The sequence below is a fragment of the Scleropages formosus genome, chromosome 23, assembly GCF_900964775.1.
Source record: "Scleropages formosus chromosome 23, fSclFor1.1, whole genome shotgun sequence".
NCBI lineage: Eukaryota > Metazoa > Chordata > Actinopteri > Osteoglossiformes > Osteoglossidae > Scleropages > Scleropages formosus.
The window spans coordinates 9870879-9894887 of record NC_041828.1 but is presented as its reverse complement, the minus strand read 5'-3'; the positions used below and the strand labels follow the sequence as shown (position 1 = coordinate 9894887).

General features: G+C 44.7%; 1 protein-coding gene across 2 annotated transcripts in view; it reads right to left on the bottom strand.

Annotated features, from left to right (window-relative positions):
* Positions 1 to 23419, bottom strand: part of LOC108933295 (R-spondin-2-like) — a 31664-nt gene extending 8245 nt beyond the window's left edge. Inside the window, exons 1-5 of one of the 2 annotated variants that reach the window (XM_029248464.1) lie at positions 23134 to 23419; positions 22003 to 22178; positions 7724 to 7912; positions 3287 to 3430; positions 2916 to 3104 (exon numbers count right to left, since the gene is read on the bottom strand). In XM_029248464.1, coding sequence (XP_029104297.1) covers positions 2916 to 3104; positions 3287 to 3430; positions 7724 to 7912; positions 22003 to 22096 — 616 coding nt within the window. In that variant the 5' untranslated portion in view covers positions 22097 to 22178; positions 23134 to 23419. Of the gene's footprint in view, positions 1 to 2915; positions 3105 to 3286; positions 3431 to 7723; positions 7913 to 15999; positions 16008 to 22002; positions 22179 to 23133 lie in introns of those variants that run through there. The other variant, XM_029248465.1, reaches the window with a different exon arrangement.
* Positions 23420 to 24009: the final 590 nt, after the last annotated feature.

Below are 24009 nucleotides of genomic sequence, written 5' to 3'. Positions count from 1 at the left end.
GTAGGCTTGTTATACGGTTCTTAACATGAAACATGCCAGTCTTTCACACTTTTGCTGTCTCTAGTGAAAATATACAATAAGCAGTCTTCGGAAGCTCTTTGCATGTTAACTGCTCATGCCTGTGGTGCGGAGACTGATGCTACGGCTGAAAACTAGTGACACGAGGGGTGACTTTAAATGCTGCTTGCAGGAGACATTTGCTCAAAGAAACAGCCACAGCTTTGTTTTGCTTAGCCAAGGAGCAGGGCACATTACGGGCACTGGATCGGAGATGTCATCTCTCTTTTCCTCCCCAGCAGGAAATGTAACAAACACGAGATGACATCCTGTGCCAGTGCAGCCACCAGTAATGACCTTCTTCCCTATGGAGGATTAAATGCAGCTACTGGCTTCAAAGGCAACTAAATAACAGAATTTCACCGCGGTTTCCAGTGTGCCACAACCGATGGAGAATCGTACAGTCCTACACACTCACGGGGAAGCAGGCATCCGTACACACAGTTTATAGCCCCTCTACACTCCTTTCAAGAAGACCAGTGTACAATAAAACAGCATTCTAGAAAACTATATCTCAGCCCACCAGCAAATTCCTCGCCCTTCATGCCATAGAGCTCAATAAAGACAAACTCACTCTATTTACAGTTGGTATTATAAGACGTTTTACTGCACTCGATTCCCCTGGGAACTGGAGGAGATGCATGGCTGCCTTCAAGTTTTACTGAGTTTTAGTACTTTTAGGGCCTTATTTCTACACTGAATCTGTCCCCTATAGAACTAATTAACACAGACCACGTCGGCTCAGGGACGAGGGATATCGAAAATGAACTCTTCACCTATACGGCAGCTTCAGAACATATTACAGCCGGTGTGAATGGGCTTACGATAGGAAAGAAATATCTGCAAATATCCTGCAGCTCCTGGGAAAGTAGACATACAGAGCAGTCATTACAGTTCGAGAAAAACTGAGCAATAAAAAGTTTGTTGGAACTCACAGGTACTTTTAAGGTAACAGCTGAAACGTGTTGGGGAAAAAAAAAAAAAGGGACCATTTTACTCAGATTCTAAAATGGTTTAAATTGCTAGAAGGCTGGAAAAAAATATCGTGAAATGAAAACAGTTGTAGGAAACTCACTTATGTCTACTCCGGTTTTGTTCATATCTTTATGTCTTCATATTTTACATCAGAAGAACAAGACATTTCCGTTTAAAGACGGGGAAATACTATCTGATGTTGAAAATTAATAGTAAAGAGGACATAAATGTGGTGCCCATAGATAAAAGAGTCTTCAAAGAGTATGCTTCGGTATTTCTTTTACCGGGTCAGACAAGGGAGAAGACCAAGCCGCTGGCAGTCCAGCCACAACTCCGAGGGCACAGGGTGTGGATAATCACTCCGACACCGCATTACACAGTCGGCGGGCATGGCTTCCGCTGGGAAATATACTGTATGCCCCAGGCTGAACGCTTTACCAAAGGCTGTCTGCGATATGCCAAAGACATTACTCGCCATTAATCATTTTTACTCTGCCAAAGAGTTGGGCCTCATAAGAGGTGATTACTGAACAACAGCCCGTTTCTCAGGGCCCAGCAACCAGAATGGCAGGAACAGGGGTTTTTCCTTCTCCCCGATTTCAACAGTTCACCGGTGACACAGACGTACAGAAACAGCTGCTCTCGACTGAAGATGGACTGCCTTAGGTAACAGCCCGCTAAAGAAGTCGCCTTCTCAGCTTTCTCCGAAAATGTGGGCCTCCGCTATGGGTTGGCAAAAAAAGGTGATTCTGACACAAATAGATTTATAGACTAGGATTTAGGTTTTCCAAGCCAGCGCAACGCAACGTCCTTAGCTTGAGCAAGACTGCCGCTTTGCCAAAACCAGACATTTAAACTATTTTGACACAGGCACAAAAGTTCCACGAAACACAGCGTAGCAACTGGAAGAGCGAACTATTCAGCCATGTTACCAGTAAACCCAGTACCTGCTGGGTGACGCATGGTGATGGCATCGGAATCGATCCAGACTGAACTGTTCTGCAGTCCGGACGCTGCACGACTAGCGTTACGCTGAATTCACTCAAATCACTAAGACAAACAAAACATACAGGACTAAAACATTAGTAACACTGACTGTAAATGAGGTTATAAGCTTAAACATCCATAATTACTGTGCAGAACAGACCCGTACATAAAAATTGTGCATTATCATAAATCCGGTATCATACAGGGTCCATGTCCATTTGACTGTGTGTATGGATGCTGCTAAGTGAACGACAGCTTGTACCCGTATATGAAAAGGAAATTAATTTGCCTGTACTTTACTAAAGTACTGTACCGAACTTTAAGTGCTATTTTTGAGTAATATAAGGCCAGAGGCTAAGGAAGGTCGACACAGTTCAAACGTATACCGGCAAGTCATTTTCAGCGCATCACGTGCTACCAAATCCATTATTCAGCTGCACAGTAGAGAAGAGGCTGAATTGAACAAGCTTTTCTACAAACGTCTTGCAGAACCTGCGTAGTGATTTGTTTACACAGTATTTAGTTCTTTCCCTGAACTTGGACATTGCAAACATATTTCCAAAGATTAAGGAGGTTTGAGAGGTTTCTGGGCATTAATACTGCTGTATGAGCTACCCTTTGGGATGCAGTTCATACTTTATCACACTTTCTGTCAAATCCGTCTTTGCATGCGCATGGTAAACTTGTGCAGTAAAGTGTTTAAAAAAAAGTCTCCGATGCAGTGGTAAAATTTCTTATTCGTGCACACGAATGCTAATGCCACACATGTGTATATAAACATACAAGTGGCATTTTATACATACCCACAGAGAAAGTTTCTAAAAATTTGATTTTGCTCCCCTTATTCTACTGGTCAAATGTTCTAAAGCACACTTCAAAGTAAGAAAAGGCTTCACCTTTTCTGCAGTGGCGCTTGGACATTTTGCACCTGCGTGACTCGGCGATGGTGGGGCACGGCATGGTGTCCCGTGGGGGCTTCTTCACAATCTGCCGTGTCCTGGTCTCCAGGCCCCACTTGAAACCGCACGTCCGATTTTTCCGGGTACACGCTCCCCAGTCACTCCAGGGGCCCACCTCGCAGCCCTCTGGAGCAGACAAGGGCAATTAGCGCTCCTTAATCCCAGGGGACCGGCCAATCGCACGGAACCTAAGGTCCTCAGTCCAAATATAATACCGCTGCAATCTTAGTGCTGAAAATTAAATTTAAAAAGAAAAAAAAAACATTATAATTTCACAAATGCAAAACTGCCTGAGGCATCTCCATTACCCACGCACTCCGTGCTCTCCTCGAGGAGCGAGAAGCCCTCTGGACACTCCTCAAAGCAGCGGCCCTTGAGCAAGTAAAACCCTGTGGTGCACTTCGTGCAGAAGTCCTTGCTGAAGCAGGACTCGCAGTTCTCCAGCCGACACCCTGCAAAAGAGGACGGACCACTTAGGGTACGAGGTGCACTCGTGTGACATTACACAGTGTGTTTTGGGGAACTAAGTGATGCTTTCAGACTGTTCTGGTTTCTCAGTTAATCTCCTTGAAATAAATGATGAACTGTAAAAATGACTCATGTAATGTTCAAATGCAAACTAAATCATTATAGCATGTGAGCTAAAAGACATTTTTTGTCCGAAAAAGATTCTTAACTTAAAATCTGGGAAAAAGGTACAGTAACAAAAAAAAATACACAAAAGGCATGAAAATGTACTGATGTATAATTTTTAAGATTAAAGGTTCAAAACTTTATTTATTGTTGGCTGTCACTACGAAAAACACACTATATACATTAACAAATCATCTTAATAATCCTAATTTTGTATTAAACATAGCAGCCCTGCCACCTTTAAAGCCCTTCCCATGTGCTTTTAAGAGGCTAATTAAAATGAAGGTCTAAAAGTCACTAATTCCTAGAAGAACATGGGATAAAATCAAGTTCACCCCATTTATACTCTATAATTGCTGCAGGCCAAGAATGCTGCAGCTTTACACTTTTACCATAAATCAGCGGCATTGTGTCAGCGCATTCCCTTATAAACTTCCCCGTCAGCACATTTCCGTCACCTCTTTTCCCCCTTTTATTTTACATGGTTTTCCTGTCGGTTGCACTGAGTACCAGTGCGAGATTGCTGCATTATCTAATCGCAGAGGTCTCATGGCAACGGGGCCCCTCTGCTGTGGCTTGGCGAGGAAGCCACACAAACGATCGCCAAATGACATCACAGCAGAGCAAATGAGACGCTTCTGGAAACTTCCCCCACCAGAGTCTGCGTCATTGCTTTATTAAGGTGAAATGCTCGAGAATGCAGATGAGGAAACCCACAGGATAGGGGGATATTCACATAATTGTTTCCGGAGCACTAATGGGGTTGCGCGAGTGAACAGGCACCGCAACGCAGGCCAAGAGGAGTGGACCGTTCTCGTGGTCTCGGTCCTCCTGATTGGGCAGCTGACTCCAAGTTCTGGCTCCGGCAGGATCTCTTCGAGTGGTCCCCAGTCAGAGGCCAGGCTCGGGGTAGCCAAGCTCTGCGGACAAGCTGTGGTGCCCCACCACATGGCTGCATGACCAGGTCCCACAGCTATCGGCCATGCGGTGCGGGAGGGTAACCATAACGGCATCCCCCATCCCCCCACAGTTGGGCACACAAGCTTCAGACACCACTGTTGCACATAACATCTGGAGCAAAACTGAAGCACATCCACATGCAGCAGACTGACACACAGACAGCACGCACGTAACACATTTCAGTGACCAATAACGATATGCGATTTCAAAAAGTTTCAAAGCTTTGACCAACTCAGTTGTGGATCGCTAATTACAACACAGGGTCTTAGTGCGACATTTAGAACATTTTTAAATTTGTGTAAGAAAGGAAACCTGTTACTCTGCATATTTACATTTTAAATTTGCCAGGTAATTCTCGTATTAGATCTAATTTGTGCCAATGATTCACTGCAATAATTCATTTTTACGTATAATCCTAATAAAATTCCTCAAGTCATCATTTTATATGAATCTCTTCTTCACGGTAATGTACAATTTTTATTAAGGTGCCAACAGTTATTTATCCAATTAAACAGCAGGGTAATTTTTACTGTACCAATTCATGGTAAGTACCTTGATCAAGGGTACTACAGCAAGTGGTGATACAGTACATTTATTCATTTAGCTGATGCTTTTCTCTAAAGCAACTTAACAATGTTAAGGTAGCTACAATTATTTACTCATTTATACACCTGGGCAATTTTTAAGGCAAGCGCCTTGCTCAAGGGTATTACAGCTGGAGGTGGGCTTAAAACCTGTGACCTCTGGATCTAAAGGCAACGGCTCTAACCACTACGGTACCAGCTGTCCCTTGACCTTAAACCGAGTTTCTTCAATTGAAAGGTGATGCCTTGATTAGTATGGCACTTGTTGTCTCCATATTATGCTTAAATAACAAGAATGACGATATTAATCGAATTTGCTGTGCGTGTTATACGTTAACAGTAAAACAAATAGTAAATTTGTACCATTACACTGCATTGGTTATTTAATAGGCTGGAAGGCATTTAGACTTGAGTTTCAGGCATTCTATAAAAACCCACTGCGGACTTCTGTTAAAAATTCCTATCTGGGAACAGCCAAAAAATATATGTCAAAGTTGCGCTGATCAAAACAAAGGGATCCACGCGGAGCGAGCGATCACGGTCCGCAGCTTCGGGCCAGGGGCTCAAAGCGGGGCCCTGTTCCTCAGAGCTGCGAAGTCACAGATTGACAGAGCATGGCGGGCAACGTCTGTTCAGCTTCAGCTTCAGCTGCTAACAGCTGCCTCCCAGCGCCAGAACAGCTCGGTTTGACTGGGATTCCACCAGCACCTGCGGACATGTGAAAACGGAGCATCCTACTCCTCCCCCGTGCTCCTGCGGACCTCGGTTGGGCTAAGCTCCTCCGAGTGAATCTACAGGCTGAGGGGGGTGGGCTTCAATTTCCGAGCCATGAAAACTCCGCGGGTGTCTCCCCGATTCATACTTCATTCTTGTAAGCACAAATCAAAACGTGATTGTAGTGTCAGACTGAGTTAAAAATGTTTTGATGCAATAAGCGTAATGCACATAAGACAATGACTAACATGCAAGGAAAAACTTTTCATTTAACTGTGAAGAATTTAGCTTCCTGCCAATAGATGAATTAAGAAATGTTCTTTTTCAGAGGCCTTCGGCAGCTTTGCTTGTAAACAAAACATGTGAGCAACCCAGAGAGAAGGGATGCTGTCCTGTTCAAAAATAACTACTATTCATTTTCCTCTTAAGCACTGAGGCTGTGTGACTAACCTGGCATTAGGCAATTTTAATGATGTATTTTTCAGGTGTACTAAATTCTGCGTGTTTTTTTGCTGGAGGAGCCTGGCGAATGGAGAATGGGATCCTGAATTGCCGAGTCGCAAGCAATCTTCGAACAAGTTAAAATACAGAAAAATTAAATGCACTATAAGACTCCTTTACTGCAAAGAAGGTACCTTTACTTCATCAGACTTCATTTGGTGCAGGGCAAAAACAGAGGAAAGGAATAAAAAAAGTGTGCCTTGACATATGAAGATATAAAGGCTTTCGGTGAGCTTCATGCACCGTGTTTGTGTGCGGAGCGGGAGCCGAAACTCTTTACGAAGCCGGGCGATCGCGATTCTGCCGGTCGTCTCCGACTGTGAGAAAACCCAGGGATGAATCTGGGTCAGCGTTTCACAGGCACCGGCTAAGCCGTTCTGCTTTTCAAGTGTCCGGAGCCTGCGTGAGTTATTGGACCTTAGGTTTGAGATGTTCATCGGGGGCTCCGTTTCACCACCAAGTGTCAGGATCTTGGCAGCGCAGCAGAAATGGGGCTTTCTTCCCTTCACATGAAACCCTCAGCCAACACTCCGGGCTGTCTGCACACCCATAAAGGAGATCGCTTCGTGCCAGATTTAATGTTAAAAATAAGGTTGGGAGTCACTGTGGGGGCACGTATGGGACTAATTCGGAGTCTCTATTATTTTTCAGACGGAAAGCCGTACGGATATTTTTGTTGTTGATATTGTTTTCAATACAGCTGTAATGCACAGGGTGGAACTGAATGTGTCTTGAGGTTTTGTCTGTTTCATGTTACAGAAGCACTCGGAGCACTCGGGTCCAATTAATAGAGCAGAGTGCCTTTCTACAACGCTGACAGTGAGAAAACGCAGACAGGGATACACTTCCACTATGCTAATCGCACAGAAAAATCCAACGCTGCCCTACTACGGAAGGCAGAACTAATTCATTCGTGCATTCATTCAAACATTTAATGGGCATTTAAAACAGCAATCGCCGTATGCTGGGAAATAAGGTAGCCAACAAAATGTCATACCGTGCATGTTAATAAGTTAATGTCTAATCCAATGTCTCAGATCAGGCGGAACGTTCAAAACAAGTTCTTATAAACCGTATCGGCATCAGCGTGGGTTCGGGGTAGCGTGTACAGTAGCGGTTACAGCCATCGCCCTGCAGCTGAAAGGTCCCGGGTTTGAGCTCCTGCTCAAGCCGTAATAACCTTGAGCAAGAAACTTACCCCGAAGCGATATGGTAAAAATTACCCAGCAATATAAATGGGCAAATTTTACAGGTTAGTGTAAATGTAATATTGTAACTCAGCTGGGACGAAGGTATCGGCTAAACGAGTAAACGTAACGTAAAGGGTGAGGTTTCCTAGCCGAGGGGACCTACTGGAGCAGATGCTGAGCTCAGGGCCTCGCGCGCCGTAGAAGCCTGCCGGACAGGAGTGGAGGCACTCTCCGTACTGCCTCATGCCTTCCCTCCGCAGGAACAGGAACATCTTGGGCTGGCAGCTGAGGCACCCGTTGTCCTTGGAGCAAATGGAACAGCCTCGGCACATGGCGGAGGATCCATTGCTAACTGGAAGGAGAAACAGAGGTGCCACTCATACGACATTTGCATAACGCGCACGCAGTATTTGGACAGCACTCCCATTTCCTACGCTATCATTTGCACAGCACTGGGCTATTTTTTTAATGGCATGTATATAGATACAGTTTGAACAGATATTTTTTGTGGGCTCTCTCCCAGTGCGGGCCCCTACGTTCATCATCACCACTGACCCCAATAGCGACAGCCCACGAAAATTCAAATTCGTACTTTATTCCATTTAAAAATGGTGGGCAGAACAATATTCTTTCAAGGGTCCCAGAATTCCCAGCTCTGCCCTTGGTACTTTATATAAATATAAACAATATAAACACATACACAATCGTAAGAGGGAAACTTTTTTTTGATTCGCATGTTGCATTTTACAAGTGAATGATTTCTAAACAAGACACACAGACACAAATATTTGCGTTAAATGTTACAAACTAAATTTATATGTGGTGAAACGTATCTGCGGAATAGCTTATTTCTATCGGAGGCCCTGTCACGTCGAACAAATCTCCAATAAAATATAGCGCGCGAACTCGGCAGCCAGAAGTCTACAAAGATCGTGTTGCACGTTTCCTTGCCGAGCCTTTATTGAAAGAGACACAGATATTTTACACAAGCACTTCGGGTTAGGTATTTCGACCGAGGGTACAACAGCAGCTTTCCGTTGCAAAGCCCAGTCTAACCGCCAGTCCTGAGCGAGAGCTCTCTAAGTGGCACAACTGGACTGCGCAGCGGTGACGTAATGCGCAATACGGTAGTTATGGAAAAAATAATTGGTGAGACTGCATCCAGCAGCCTTGCAGGGAAATGGCGATGAGATGAGATAATAACCGTGCCGCTCAACTTGTCTCCACAGACTCGGCGCGCAATGACACCTCATTGATCAAATCCAAATTAGCGCTCTCTGTGTTCCAGGGTAAGCCGTCTTTCAGCAGGGCCGTCCGTCAAGAACGCTAAATTCGCTCTTATAATACCAAACAACGTGAAATAAATACATTTGCCAGCATTTCATTTCTATTTTCATCATTTCAATATTTCATTTGCATTATAGGAAATTAATTTTTCAAACGACGTTTTTCAATATTCCCGTTTGGGTAGTGACAAGGGTAACACGCGGAGTATCTTAGATTTGTCACAGAATTCATATAAATTCAGTCATTCAAACGAAATTATGAGGGAAAAACTGCCATTTTTAAGCATTGATTACATACAACCGTTGTCTCATTTTCAGTTCCATTTACAGTTAACTTAAGGTTCAGCTGAAAGAGTAGAAGTAGCATGTAAGGAACGGCAATGGTTTTTTTCTTCTGAAAACCTGAAGTATAAATTCGGAGCATAAGTATGAGAGGGATTTTCAGAAACAACTTTCATCAGAAAAGAGAAGGTACAGGGAAGGTCACCTCAAAGGAAGGAATTCCAATTGCGTCCCTTACGAAGGAATATTTCGTATGTCTGGACTCACATTATCAGGGTCTTCCTGCGTAAGTACGGTCTACTCAGGGCAGAGTGTCGGCACAGCAGGTAGCGCTGATGCTTCATAGCTCCTGATCTGCGGGTTCAGATGAGGATTCCACCCTGGCTCAGGCTGCATTGCCGTTTCGATTTCCTCCCCATGTTCACTCGTGTTTCTTCCCACACTCCAAAGCCCTGTATTTCAGCTGAACTGGGGACTCTAAATCGCTGGAAGTGTGTGTATGTATAGGGGGTGCTGTGGCATAGCGGAGCAGAGGGTTTGACCAGGACCTACTCTCCAGTGGGTCTGGGGTTCGAGTCCCGCTTGGGGTGCCTTGCGATGGATTGGCGTCCCGTCCTGGGTGTGTCCCCTCCCCCTCCGGCCTTACGCCCTGAGTTGCCGGGTAGGCTCCGGCTTGCTGCGACCCCGCTCGGACAAGTGGCTTCAGCCACTGTGTGTGTGTGTGTGTGTGTGTGTGTGTGTGTGTGTGTGTGTGTGTGTGTGTGTGAATGAGTGTGTATGACATTTCCTTGCAATGGAGTGGCACCCCAAACAGGGTGTACCTTGCGTTGTGCCCGAGATAGGCTCTGGACCACCGCAACACTGCACTGCATTAGTGGTTGATGACGATGGGGGAAATATATACAGATATATTTATAGTCTAGAGTAACTGCAACCAAGTTCAATTTGACTCACCACTACCACTAAAATTGTTTCCAGGGCAAGGAGGAGCATGGCCTGAGTCAGATTCAAACCTACGCCCAAACATGCAGCTTCTACTCTTACAAAAAAAATAAAAGCTTTTAATAAAAGATGAGGATTCTTCCACTGACAGCTGAACCAGAATGATGAGAGCAGACACCTTGTCATGACAAAACAAGAAGCCTTCGGACAGCGTGCCATCTACATGCCTTGTATCAACGCATCAGCAAAGAACCTCGCTTACTGTGCTCAGGGCAGCAGGTAGTGTAGTGGGCAGAGCTGCTGCCTTGCACCTGAATAAACCAGGTTCAAATCCCTCCTATAGGGTCCTTGATCAAGGCACTTAACCTTGCACAATAAAAATTACAATTACCCAGCTGTATAAATGGGAAAATTATCGAAAACTTGGTTAGATTATGTATCGCTTTGGCGAAAAGTGTCCGCTAAACAAATTGTTTGCGTGACCAGAACCTGCTTCTAAATGAAGCTTTTAAGTGCACCTGCAAACAGAGCCGACCGTGATGCTGTCGACTCCTCGTTCTGAACGAGTCCTCAACCCACCGGCTGATCCTGCCAACCAGCAGATGAAATCCACAGATGTGGAAGGGCCAAAGAAAGGGGGCAGCGGCACCGCAAAGACACTGCTGTTGCTAACAGCTGGTAGTAAAAAAATAAATTCGGCGTCGCTGTCACGTCCCAAATGTATTTAACCGGCGCATGCTTCTCGTCTGGAGCGCCGCCGCCCGGTCCCGCTGCGTCGTGTCACCTATTTTAACGACCTTGTTTAAATGGCAGAAATGACTCATCTGACCAGTAGCTCCAGTTTTCTACATTAGCTTTAATTACACTTGCACCACGTCAAGCTCACTCGGCCCACGGCTGAATTGACAGAAGTGAAATTGTCTGGTAAATCCCGCCCGGGAATGCGTAAAGCACGATGGGCAACGGCTTACTCTGCGATTCGTCTGCTAACAATCTAATTAGCCGAATTGGCCACCGACAAAAATGCCTATCAACCGCAGGCCCGAGGCCCGAATAATAAAACCCCAAGAGCTGGCCGCTCTCAAAGGCCTAAGTGTTTCTGATTTAATATCCCTGCAGCCACCATATCGCATTTCTGCCCCTCGCCTATTTGTTATGTTTGACTTCACAAAGGCTTGATTTTTCTCAAGTTCATCATGTCACGCGTTTCTACTGTGAATCTACAGGAGCGGCGCGAAATGCAGCAGTGCGCCGCGCTTGGATCTTACGAATCCCACATCCTGTAATGATCTGTGGAAAACAGGGAAACTCTACAAAAGACTAGTTAAAGCTTTTTACACAACTGCTATTATAAGATTTTGTGTCGGGGTCATGTCTAGGGAACGAATTCTCGACAAACCCTCAAAACCAGAGCGAGCGGGAGGGACTGTTTTTTCGAAGAGCCCAGCTACAGACAGACACAATCTTGGGTGTCTGCTGGATTCACGAAACAGGTTATGGCCTGGCGAGCAGATCTGCACACAAACGGGGCGTAGAATCAACTCTTAATCGCCTTCAAACCTTTGGGACAGAGCTTCACTCGCACCCGCTTTCGCGAGCCACTCGTCCTCGTCAGTGTCGCGGCGGGCCATAGGCGCACGCTACAGGCAGTTTAGCGCCGCCACTGCACCTGAACTGCGTGTCTTTGGACTGTCGGGAGAAAGCACAGCGACCAGACGAAACCCAGCAGACACGAGGAGGACATACAAACTCGACCGAGCTGGATTTGAACCTGCGCCTCGAGAGCTCATGCGCTGTAAGGCGGTAGCGGCGCGTAATGCGCCACCATCCCGGCAGCCAAAATTGCAATTCGTTAAAAATTACAGAAAGACACAGGTGAAACTTCCTGACCGTAAACTTTGCATAAACTATTCATCACCCCACGTAAAATAAAAATGACAAAAATAAAGCATTTCAGCAAAAAGTCAGTTTGAAAATTTCCATTCCGTGTTTTCAACAACAGCTTGTCTCGTGTAGGTAGTCCAGAGTCTATCCTGGAGGTTCTGGGGTTGAGGCAAGTACGGCCATGAACGGGACACCTCCAAGGCAGAGAAACGTGTGAAAAGCATTACTTTTAGTGACCATAACAATAAAGTTACTATTCACATAAGCTTGTAGCTTTAATCTCAAATTTGACCGAATATCAAATAAGTTACTTCCTTTCCCCAATGTATCCTAGAAAGATACATTATTAAATAATTACTAAAATAAACACATATATAAACTGCGAAACCGTAATTGTTTAATAAGCCGGCAACGAATAAAAAGGAAATCAAGCATCCAAATCAAAGTGTCCCGCTGAGCTGGAATTTTGTTTTCCCTGTAGATCATGGCAGGAGAGCCTAATCTGGCACACGCGTGTATCCTTTCATCGCTGTGTAAGCTTTCACAACTCAATGAAATGTTGCTGTGTTGTGAGTTATGGCAACAGGCATTCAATTTGCCTAAGTTATCACTCGCACACAAACTATTTTATCCGCCCAATTAAAAAAAGTGACGACTGGCTCACAAAACCACATTTTCAGCCAAGATTTTTCCGTGCTGCTTTACTTAGTTTGATGAATAGGCATAAATTATTTGCCAATGCCTACGGAGGACAAGCAAGTAAATCTATTCTTCCTCACTTTTCATTCATGTGAGCAATATAAACTCACATAATACGTGGGAATGATTTCCATTGGTAGGCAAGCATGAAGAGGACCCATTTAGAACTAAATGATCACTTGCATGCCAAGATCCCACGGGGAGAAGTTTCACATTTACTATAATGCCTTGGGATCATGGAGGTTTGTTTTAGAATACTGTGCCATGAGTCACCGAACATTTCTTCAATGTTTGAAATATTAAAAAAAAAAAAAAAAAAAAAACTAATTTCATGCCTCACTTCAAATCGAATTTCTTCCCAAAGTGCTCCCTGGCCTGTAATGTTGGAAAAGACACTTCTAATCACTGACACTAATTTCCTGTACATTTCAAGTTGGCTTACCTTCAGTCCAACAATATTAAACAATAGACGTAACACGATGCTGTAAAGCATACTCGGGTAAAGTCCAGTGTTATCAAGTTCCCGTCATGTTCCGACTCCCAAAATGGAAAAAAAAACACCTGCTCACACGATATTGAACGAATACTTAAAGTCTGATAAGCAATAAATTATATATACTGTATTTTTTTTTTAATTAAAAAACCATCTGACATTGGGGATTTTAATTAAAAATAAATAAATCACCTCCCAAGTCTTCTTTGCTAACAAATATTTGATGCCAGTAATACATTGAGTTGAAATAAACATACGTCTATGAAGTTGCAGCATTTGGTCAAAGAGCAGGATAATTTTCAATGTTAAGCTTAATTTTTGGTATTACCTCATTTGCAGTGTTTTTGTTTGTTTCTTTTTTTTAAAAAATAATTCTACATTTAAACTCGATGGAGTAAAAACTTATAAAGAGTCAAAAATTTTTTTAAATAATCAATACTTATATGATTTCCATACCGCTGAAACTACAAATATATTACAGCCACGTCAGTGTCGCATCTTTTTTCCCCCATCACGAAAACGCTTCTTTACACCTACAGATATCCCAGCACATTTGTAATGAAGTGAGGAAACACAACAGGAAGCAGCAGAGGCTTCAGCAGTAATCTTTGTTTACTACTTAACAAATGCGAGATGTCACAGCATACTAATTATGGAACAAATTCTCATTAAACACTGTATTGTAGAAGTGCAATGGGTCTTGCTATAGAGGTGGTGTGAGTTCTGAAAAATTTGCTTAATTTACACAGACCAGTCAGGGGAAAAAATTGAAATTGCACCGAAATAACCTGCACGTGGGACAAAATTAACACTGTCCATCCGCACGTGGCATCAGCCTGCTTCACGCTGCACGGAACACGACCCTAAAAACGAGCATCTCCCTAGAGGACAACCAGCTCTCTTCTTTGCCATTTCTGTTTGCAGTTACCCTTCACGAATCAACATGGGTGACAGATGTCGGCGCAGTCCAAACAAGCAGAGGTTTACACAAACAAAATGCTAAAAGACACGGTGTTCCGCTATATAACTGACTGGGGGGCCCATTTCACACGGTGCGCTGCAGACAGACTCCGTAGGAGGGCCCCCGGAGGACTGCGGGCTCAGGAAACCCGCGCAGTGGCCTGTTTGTTCTGGAGATCAAACTTCTCTCACACGAGAAGGACGGGAAAAATCGGGGGGCTCGACGCAGACGGCACGCTCCCCTTCTAATTTAGCAGAAAATACGTCGAAGCCACCGCCGGCTCCCTCGCAGCTGGAAACAGTCATCGGTGGGCCTGTTTTTTCACGTCGCTCAAGCAGAATGCACCGTGCGCACATGTTTGCATTTTAGAGTAATCCTTTGGCTTTTAATGAAGTTGAAGTTGCGAGCGATCCCATTCAGCTTCGCTTGCTGACTTGGTGAGACGCGAACCTCTCCCCTCCGCACGCCCTTCAAGCGCGAAGGTTTTGCTTTGCGGCAGGTAACGTTTCCACGGTCCCGTCCCGATCATTTTCGTGACACTCTATCGCCTGCGGGGGCAGCGATAGATAAAAGCATCGTTATACACACACACACACACACACACACACACACACACACACACACCCACACCCCCACACCCACACCCACACATTTTCAGAACCGCTTGTCCCATACGGGGTCACGGGGAACCGGAGCCTAACCCGGCAACACAGGGTGTAAGGCCAGAGGGAGAGGGGACACACCCAGGACGGGACGCCAGTCCATCACAAGGCACCCCAAGCGGGACTCGAACCCCAGACCCACCGGAGAGCAGGACTGCGGTCCAACCCACTGCGCCACCGCACCCCCCTAGCATCGTTATAATTTATTCATTTAGCAACTTACAACGTTAGGTTTGGACACAAAAGGTACTTATAATCGTTTACCCATTGATACACCTGGGTGATTCTTAATGAATCAACTCAGAGTAAGGACCTTGATCAAGAGCACAACACCAGGAGTCAGGTCTGAACCGTGGTCCTTCAAGTAGAAGGCAACAGGTCTAACCACTTTGCTACCTGCCGACCCATTAATGACATGGTCATTTCCGTGGCGCTGACTGCTTCGGGTGCTTCCTGAGAAAGTACAAGAGGAGGGGGGGCTCCATCTTCCCCATCCGTCCAACCACCTCTACCGTCCGCACAGCTCCCATAATTCAGTTCGCTTCTCAATGACCCGAGGAGGGCCAGAAAAGTCCTGCCGCGCTCACTTTCCTCCTCATTAATACAAGACCTCCTCCGCCTCCACAGTCAGTATCGTAACGGGACGCACGCGAGGCATTTGGCGGCCCCCCCGACCGGGAGATACAGTGGCCACAGACAGAGCCTCGCCGCTGTTGTCATGTTTGAAGACACTGTAACCGTAACATCCCAGCAACCGTGGGAAAGTTCCTAGCCATTCTTCCACACCTTAAACCGCATCGGCAGCCACTGTCTGCTAACAAGGGAATTATCGCAGCAATAATGCATAAAAAGCAATAAAACCTCATTTCAGACACTTGAGAATAATAAAATAGTAAGAAGAAAAAAAAATCTTCCCGCCGCATTCCTGGAAATTGCTGTTTGAGGGGTCCATAACCCACAGTTAAACATAAAATTCAAGCGAACACCCCACGTTTGGGATATACTCCATGTGTTTCACAAAACCACAAATTGCTTAGCTTATAGCAACTACAAAAATCAAACCTTTCAAACTTCTTTATAAAAAAAAGACAAAAATGTACACGCACCGTGTTTTTGCGCGGTTAATAATCCATAATCTATTTGTTTAACGATGCACTACACTTGAACCCATTACGGAACAGGAAAACCAGTTCGCGCGCAAATTAACGGACTCCCCGCGAGATGCCGCACCTACGCGACTGACTTTACTCCAAACGACCGAGTGACGTTACGCGGACGGAGACCTGGCGCGCCGTGGAAAGAGGCAAAACTTCTCGTCGGCCAGAAATGTAAGCATGTGATAAGTAAAGCATCTGTTGCGTGTAGTCTTTCTCCTCGAGTTCCTGTTTCGTGACAGAAAGCGGCCTGAATTACAAGCAGCTGTCAGTAAGTACGCAGAAACTCGGGGGGGTCTGCTGGGGGGGGGAAACAAAAATACAAAAAAACCAAAAATACAAAAAAAAAACTTACATCAAGGGAGTTATGTAACCTGTTCGTTTTGTTTACACAAGAAGCAATAGTGCTAAGTGGGGCAAATATGTTCCTAATTTGAATGGCTGAACAATGCTGGGTGTAATCGAATAAAGCATGTTAGACCACATGCTGGAGAATCGTCTGTCTGCCATGCAAACTGTTGAGTGCGGTGTTTTTACCGCATCCTCCCGGGTACAAAAGCAGGCGGCGTGCGCCCAACTCGCCGACGTCGACCTACATGCTTCCTGCGGGGTCGGGATGGACGACGTGGCCATCGGCGAGGACTCAACAGTGGATGCGTGTTCCGGTCTCCTCACTGAACCCCTTTTCAGCTGCGGTTTCAGTCACGGTTACTCCTGTATTTACTCCTGGGTGAATACCTGCAGCGAGGCCTACATTTAGCTGATGCTTTTCTCCAAAGCAACTTACATTGTTAAGGTTACAGTTATTACAGTTACAAGCTAACGATTATCTGCCCATTTATACAGCTGGGTAATTTTACTGGAGCAATTTAGGGCAAGTACCTTGCTCAAGGGGACTACAGCTGGAGGTGGGGACTGAATCCGTACCTTTGGATCCACAGGCAGTAACGGTAAACAGCCGTCCTAATAATGCGGTATATACCATTGTATGTAGCCTCTTCACCACAGCACCACTGGGTTTAGAATGAGATTTTTAACATAAGGCATATCAATCAGGTTAATACTACATTCTTGGTTGTTCACAGCACCTGGATCTTTTATTTTATATTGGCCTGGTAAGTGCCTGGAGGAAGCGGGAGCGCATTTTTTTCTTCCCATTACTTTTCGCCGTCATGCCGACTGCTCTTACAGATCCACCTGCCCAGTCGCTCTCCATCAAGAATTTACCCAATAGTTGTGATTACGTCACCAGTTCTCACAGATACGGGGGGGGGGGAACATAACTTGATCTTGAGGAAATGAGAAATGTTTGATAAAATGCACAATGAGCCCCTCAAAGCCTGTACAATGTCCCGATTTGATGTGTATGAGAGTGTAGATAAACAGAAATTAACCCAGGTGGAAACTGACTTGCTCTTGAATATGCCTAACAGCTTTTAAAAAATAGCTAATTTCTTTCCCATTTAAAAAAAAAAAAACAAAAAATATTATAAAGTACTCAAAAAAAGCTTTTTTTTTTTTTTATTTAATAAAAAAAAAAACACACAACAACAAGGAGATTTTTAACGTTTTGATTCTTCAAGTGACTCCCAGCTACTGGCCAAAATCCCAGACACTGAGCCCCAGGCGTGGTGGGCTTTAATCCCACTCAGGTGACTTCACTTGTACTTAACCACATCCTGCTGATCGAATCAAATGTTTTCCCTTCTCATCCTTATGCCCCCTCCGAACAGCGGTTAAGCAGCACAGAGCTAATGTTATTTTGGCCTAATAGCCTCCAGTCTTATCCTGCAGGCCTACAGCAGCACGGTATGGGCTCAGCGAGTCCGGGGCCGAGCTCCCGCGCCAAAGCCCTGCACCGACTGCTCACCATAGCGTTGACAAGCAGATCCTGAGTTTTGGTGGAGCGGCAAGCGGTCCAGAGCTCTGCGGCCAGACGCAGACCGCCCATCCCAGGGGTTTGGCGGCATCGGGCGTGCAACTCATCTGAAGACGTCTTTTTCTCTTGCCCCCTCCCAGAATTTGGAATGCTAAAATGTAAAACACTTGGACTTGTCCCTTTCGCTGTCACGTACTTATTATGGTCCGGACGAGTACAAAACTAGCAATAATATGCATAAACCGAGTAACTAGGGAGCTTTCAGCAAACACGAGCTACCGTCAGTGCTGCACGTCTGACTGAAGCGCGGCCGATCCAGGATTCATCGGCTTAAAATGCAGCGTTCTAGAGAGACAACGGAGGCGTGCGGCTCAGGGCAGCCCTCCCATTCCCCATCCTGCACTTGGGGTCCTTAGCAGAAGGACCGTGACTCGGATCCTAATGCCGAAATTGTCTTAAAGTCATTGGCACCTGGGGACGTAGCGAGTTCTGGGTCCTATCGCTCATGACTTCACTTAAACACTTGCGATTCTCGAAAACCAAATGGATTATTTTCATAATCTATATATTTTATATTTTTAAGCCTTAAACCAAGAGCTTTTGACTGTGACACGCACAGCATTTCCACTCATCATTCGGGGAATTGATTTATCCCAGACACAGCCGAAAATTAAAAAAGAGACAGAAATATATTTATTCATCCCACAAGTGAAGAAAACAAATGTCCTTGGCATAAATGTCTTTTGGATGGTTTCTTCTCTGGGAAACATTATGTTTTTAAGAAATCTTTAAGCAGAAAATGAAACTTAACAGTGACAGCCTTAGGTTTGGCAATATTATTTACTCAGTCAATAAGTGTAAATATGAAACATGCTTCTGTATTTCACAACAAAGAATAACCCAACATTTTCAAGCCCTCCTTCTTCTCTGTTTCTCGGTTTAGAGCAGATCGCCGTCTTCAGTGACCTGAAAATTCAGCGACTACTTCAAGTAAATTGACCGTGACCTTGTGCTACAAGTAAATTAATGCTGATTCACTCACAAAACAAGGTGTAATACTGTAACGAGTTATTCTATTCTTAGAGAAACGAATTATGCTTCTTCATATTCTTACGCCCCAGCGCACATAACGGAGCTAGTAGACGCTAAAACTAACGCATCCATCGAAGACTCAAAGTACTATCCAAAAATTCTTGACGTTAAGAGGAGGAAAAAATAAAAAAAAAAAGAAAATTTGGTGACGGAAAACTCAATAAATGGATGCCAGCCATAAGTATTTTCAATGCTGCTATAGGGCTGAGTTCAATTTCACAATCATACGTATCCCCTGACCCAAAATCACTACAATCCCTACGTGACTTGGAGTGCTTAAGACAAAGAATAAAATGAATTCGGGAGTTTGGAAAGCTTAAAACAACAAGCATGCAGCTTGACAAGAATCTTTAGCAGGTCAAAGCCAGGATTACCCTGACATTAAAAAATATCTGTTACACATATTTACCTCTCAGCACCCCTCAGGCAGAACATTTTCCATATTTCCAGTCTTGCAATTACGCAAATGAATTTGTCCCAGCCATGCCATTTTACTTGCCTAAAGCTTTTTTTTTTAAACCTAAATTCTGCCAGAAGGCTGGTCCCATTAACAGAATTATGTTATGGAGCATCTGAGATCACACACCCCTCGAAAAGACCCAGAGCAGCGGAGAGGCAGGCCATGCCAGCGCCCCGCGGTGATTGGCTGATGACTTGCAGATGGGCCATGGGGCACACACTGCTGGATGGCCCCCCTCACCCCCACCCCAACGCCGTATGCACCACCAGATCCAACGGGGCAATTTGCGCGCCCAGGGACACGCCGAGAGCGCGACGTTACCCGCTGCCGGTAGGAACCTCGCAGTGTCAGAAAGTGAGCTTTTCCTCCTGAGAGCCCTGGGCTGTTTAGAAGGTACTGAGTCAGACTGCTACGGATTGCCTTCGCAGCATGCAAGCGTTGACGTATTGTCCAAATCTGCATCAAAACACGGCTCCCTGCTCCAACTGCGTTGCTATACAAACAAACTTTGCACTTCATCTATTACCGCGTCCTCGCTCTTCATAATTCCGATATTTGCTATAAATGTCCCAAAACAGTTGCAGATCAACAGCAGCTCAGTTACAAGGAGCGAGATTACACGAGACCTTTTGAAGGAACATTTCAGCATGAACTATTTATAGTGGTGGTAGGATGCTGTGAAGACCTGTTCTGGGACAAAGAGGCACTATAGTGGTGTACAGCATCGGGACTGCGCACGTTAAATAGCTCTTCATTTTCTGTTAGGCGACAATAGAATAGAGCAGGGATACGGGAACTAAGAGAGAGAAAAAAAATATACCGAAAAACTGCAAAAACATGCTGTACAGACAATAAAAGGGCTAAAGGTTACAATGTTTAGCAGAGGTGGTCATGCAAGAACATCCGAAAGCGTGTCTGGACAACCCAAAATTCATTTCAGTTATCGTGAGGTTCAAATGTTGTTATGGAAGAAGCACCTTATTTTTACTTGAGCTTTACAACGTGAATAATTACTTCAAAAATGCAATTAACAGCTGCAGCAATGTGAGGAGAAGCCCACCCTGCAGCCCTTACAGACCAAACCCTGGCCCTGGACACTCACTGCGTACGCTCGTTTTTATTGCTGACGGTACCAATAACTAAGATAACAAATTATAAAGTAAGCTAAATTTCTCAAATAATTTTCTGCTATTCTGGAGGTGTGTTAATACAAGAAAAAGCTTAAAACAGGTAACAGTGCATTGTCTTTAAATTTTTTTTATTTCCACTGTTTAGTATTTGAAAAATTGAACTCTGAACAAACCCAATTACCGAATCACTGCTGAAAATTAAATGTACTGAGAATTTCTACTATCTGGAGCTCAGATGTGATTTAAGTAGTGTATCTAGCAGTGTAAGTCGCTGCGGTGAATAAGGTGTGCGGGCTGATAACACTACATAGAGTACATTGGAAGTCGCTTTGGAGAAAAGTGTCTGCGAAACAAATTTAAATGTAAATGTGTACAGAATCACAACATGCAAAAACAGCTTTCTAACAGGCATAAATATTCCTGCAATGCCTTCAATTTTTATAAGGAAATAGCAACTTAAATTGCTAAGAGACGCAACACACCAGATAAGTCAGTGTTTGGTACAAGAAATAATTAATACCCTTCCCCTATATATGTACACCATTTACTAGACACATATTCAGAAGACAAAGTGTCTGCGAACTGATTGTGTCTCATATTTAATGGGACATACTCCTTATATGACAGCTTTCCTCTTAATAAGAGTTAATTGATACATTTCAATATGTAGCCTGAAACAGAGCTTCAATAACAGGTGTCAATCCCTCTATTGCCATGTAATTAAAAAGGGTGCAAAGACTGCAACACAATGTTCGTAACTTAAAGCGCCGATGGGACTAGGCTGCTCGCATCAGGCGGCCGTTTGTTGCTGCGTGAACATGTCGATGTGGTGAACTGTGGCCGCGTGGGCCTGCCGACGCCGTCTCCAAGAGCGACGGCACCACTGCGATGGGTGTCCACATCGAAAAGCAGGCGTGTGCGCCGAACGCTACATTTATTCATTTCGCTGATGCTTTTCTCCAAAGCTACTTGCAAATATTTACCCATTCAAAAAGCTGGGTAATTTTTACACTAGCAATTTAGAGTAAGCACCTTGCTCAAGGGCACCGCAGCAGGAGTTGAGAGATGAACCTAAATCCAACCTGGAGCTAACCACTATGCTACCAGCTCTCCGCTGATAAGTGTGGTGACACCAGCTGAATGTCACACATTATACTTATTTAGCTGACCCCTTCTTCCAAGGTTACCTACAGTGAAATATAATCACGTTTACAATGAATTATTAATTTGTAGCCGCAATATTTTTATTGTATCAATTCAGAGTAAGCACCTTGATCAAGTCCACTCGAGCAGGAGGGCGATTCGATCCTGGGTGCTTCAGATGACAAGGCGACAGCTCTAACCACTATGCCACCTGCTGGCCACGATGCCCAAAAACCCGACTCGTCACAGTGACCATCTACAAGGTCATAATGACTCCGCAACGGTGCAACATGTCATTCAGGGGATGGTGTGTGTTTTGTGAAGCCATGCGAATGGCCAGGTAATGGCAGGTGGGGGTTAGGGTTCGACACTCACCTCTCCTGTTTCTCTTCCAGCGGTGGGACTGACAGTGGCCGTACTCCATACAGTTCAGCACGACAAGGGCCAAGGAGAACAGGCGAAACCGCATCTGGACAGCTGTGCTCCGCTCTTCACACCGCGACACCAACTGATGGTCACTCGCTCTGTATTTTCCTGGACCTCTGAGCGCGCTGTCAATGTGCAACAGTTTAAAATAAACATTTTTTATATATCATATTATACTGTATATGGATATGTAAAAATATATTATTTGTAATATGTACTATCTATATTACATATGGATATATGATGATGATAATAAATATTCTTAAAAGTCTCTTAAGTACAATATTTTTTTAACTCCACTGAGGAATTTTTCCTAAACATTTTCTGCTATGCTGCTAAGAAACCTCTTTGTGCTGCACAACATACACGCATACACAGGCGCATATATATGTTCAGTGTGATAAAATATTTTCATCGATCTAGATGGCTTATTACTTTTGTAATTCAAATTCAACATGTGAAGGAACCTTTATTTATCACAGCAGTAAAGCCACAGTCACAGTGCACAGCAGTCTCTGGATTTGCCTTAGTTAGTGTTAGAAGCTGGTAGTCAGTACTGAATAACCTGTGTTAGAGCTGGTAGTCAGTACTGAGTAACCAGTGTCAGCAGCTGGTAGTCAGTACTGAATAACCTGTGTTAGTACTGAATAACCTAGAAACTGGCAGTCAGTACTGAATAACCAGTGTCAGCAGCTGGTAGTCAGTACTGAATAACCAGTGTCAACAGCTGGTAGTCAGTACTGAGTAACCAGTGTCAGCAGCTGGTAGTCAGTACTGAGTAACCTGTGTACTGAATAACCTAGAAACTGGCAGTTAGTACTGAGTAACCAGTGTCAACAGCTGGTAGTCAGTACTGAATAACCAGTGTCAGCACCTGGTAGTCAGTACTGAATAACTGGTAGTCAGTACTGAATAACCAGTGTCAGCACCTGGTAGTCAGTACTGAATAACCTGGTAGTCAGTACTGAATAACCTAGAAACTGGTAGAGTCAGTACTGAATAATCAGTGTTAGAGCTGGTAGTCAAAGGTGACTTACCAGTGTAAGATAGTTAACGCTACAACAGGGAGTTATTTGTTACCTGCGTGACGAGGGGTGACCGGGTGTCAGCGAAGGTGCGCGCTCCTCCTCCTCCTCCTCCTCGTGTGCACGCGCTCAGCATCTCTCATCCACGGAGTCAGAGAGTCAGTGAGCGCGCCTCCCGCACGTCCCCTCAGTCGGAAACACGCCTATGTGTCCCGCACCGTCCTCATTTATACCAAACGCACGCAGACAGAGACACCCGACGACACGAACAAATTAATAATAAGAACACACACGGACGGACACTCCTCTGGAGACGAATCCACTCGTGACACTCTTCACGACTTAAACCTTTTTTTTATATCTCATTTTAGGCGCATTTCCGACACTCCTACGAAAGCGTTTCCAAGTCTTTTTTTTTTTTTTTTTTTTAAATTCCCCCCCCCCGTGGGGTCCTCAGTCACGCTCTTTTCCTTTTGTCCACTTTTCGCGGCTGGATCTTGAGCGGCACGTGCGGTTTTATTGTGGCGCGCGGGGCGGATGCTCCGCTGGGTCCTACAGCCCGCCTCGCCCTGCGCAGAGTGACAGTGTGACGGCCAGCCCGAAACGTTACTTTTATTCATCCTTTTAGTTTTAGGCGACGTTTCTCTCCGCTTGCAGAATTAGGTATGTACACTAACGCACCTACACAATGACTCCTCAGTTTGTATAAGAGGGCAGTTTTCATCTTATCAATCCAGGTTAAGTACTGACCAATGAAGGAGGGATTCGAACCAGTGACCGCCGATTCAGCCGACAACTCCGAGCCAGTACCTGTACAGTATTAACAGCTCTGCTGGAAACGTCCTCCTTTTCGCCTCCTCCTGCGTAAAAAATAGTTTTAAACCTGCAGTAATTACTCACTAAACGAAGCAGATAAATTTGTGAGACCCTG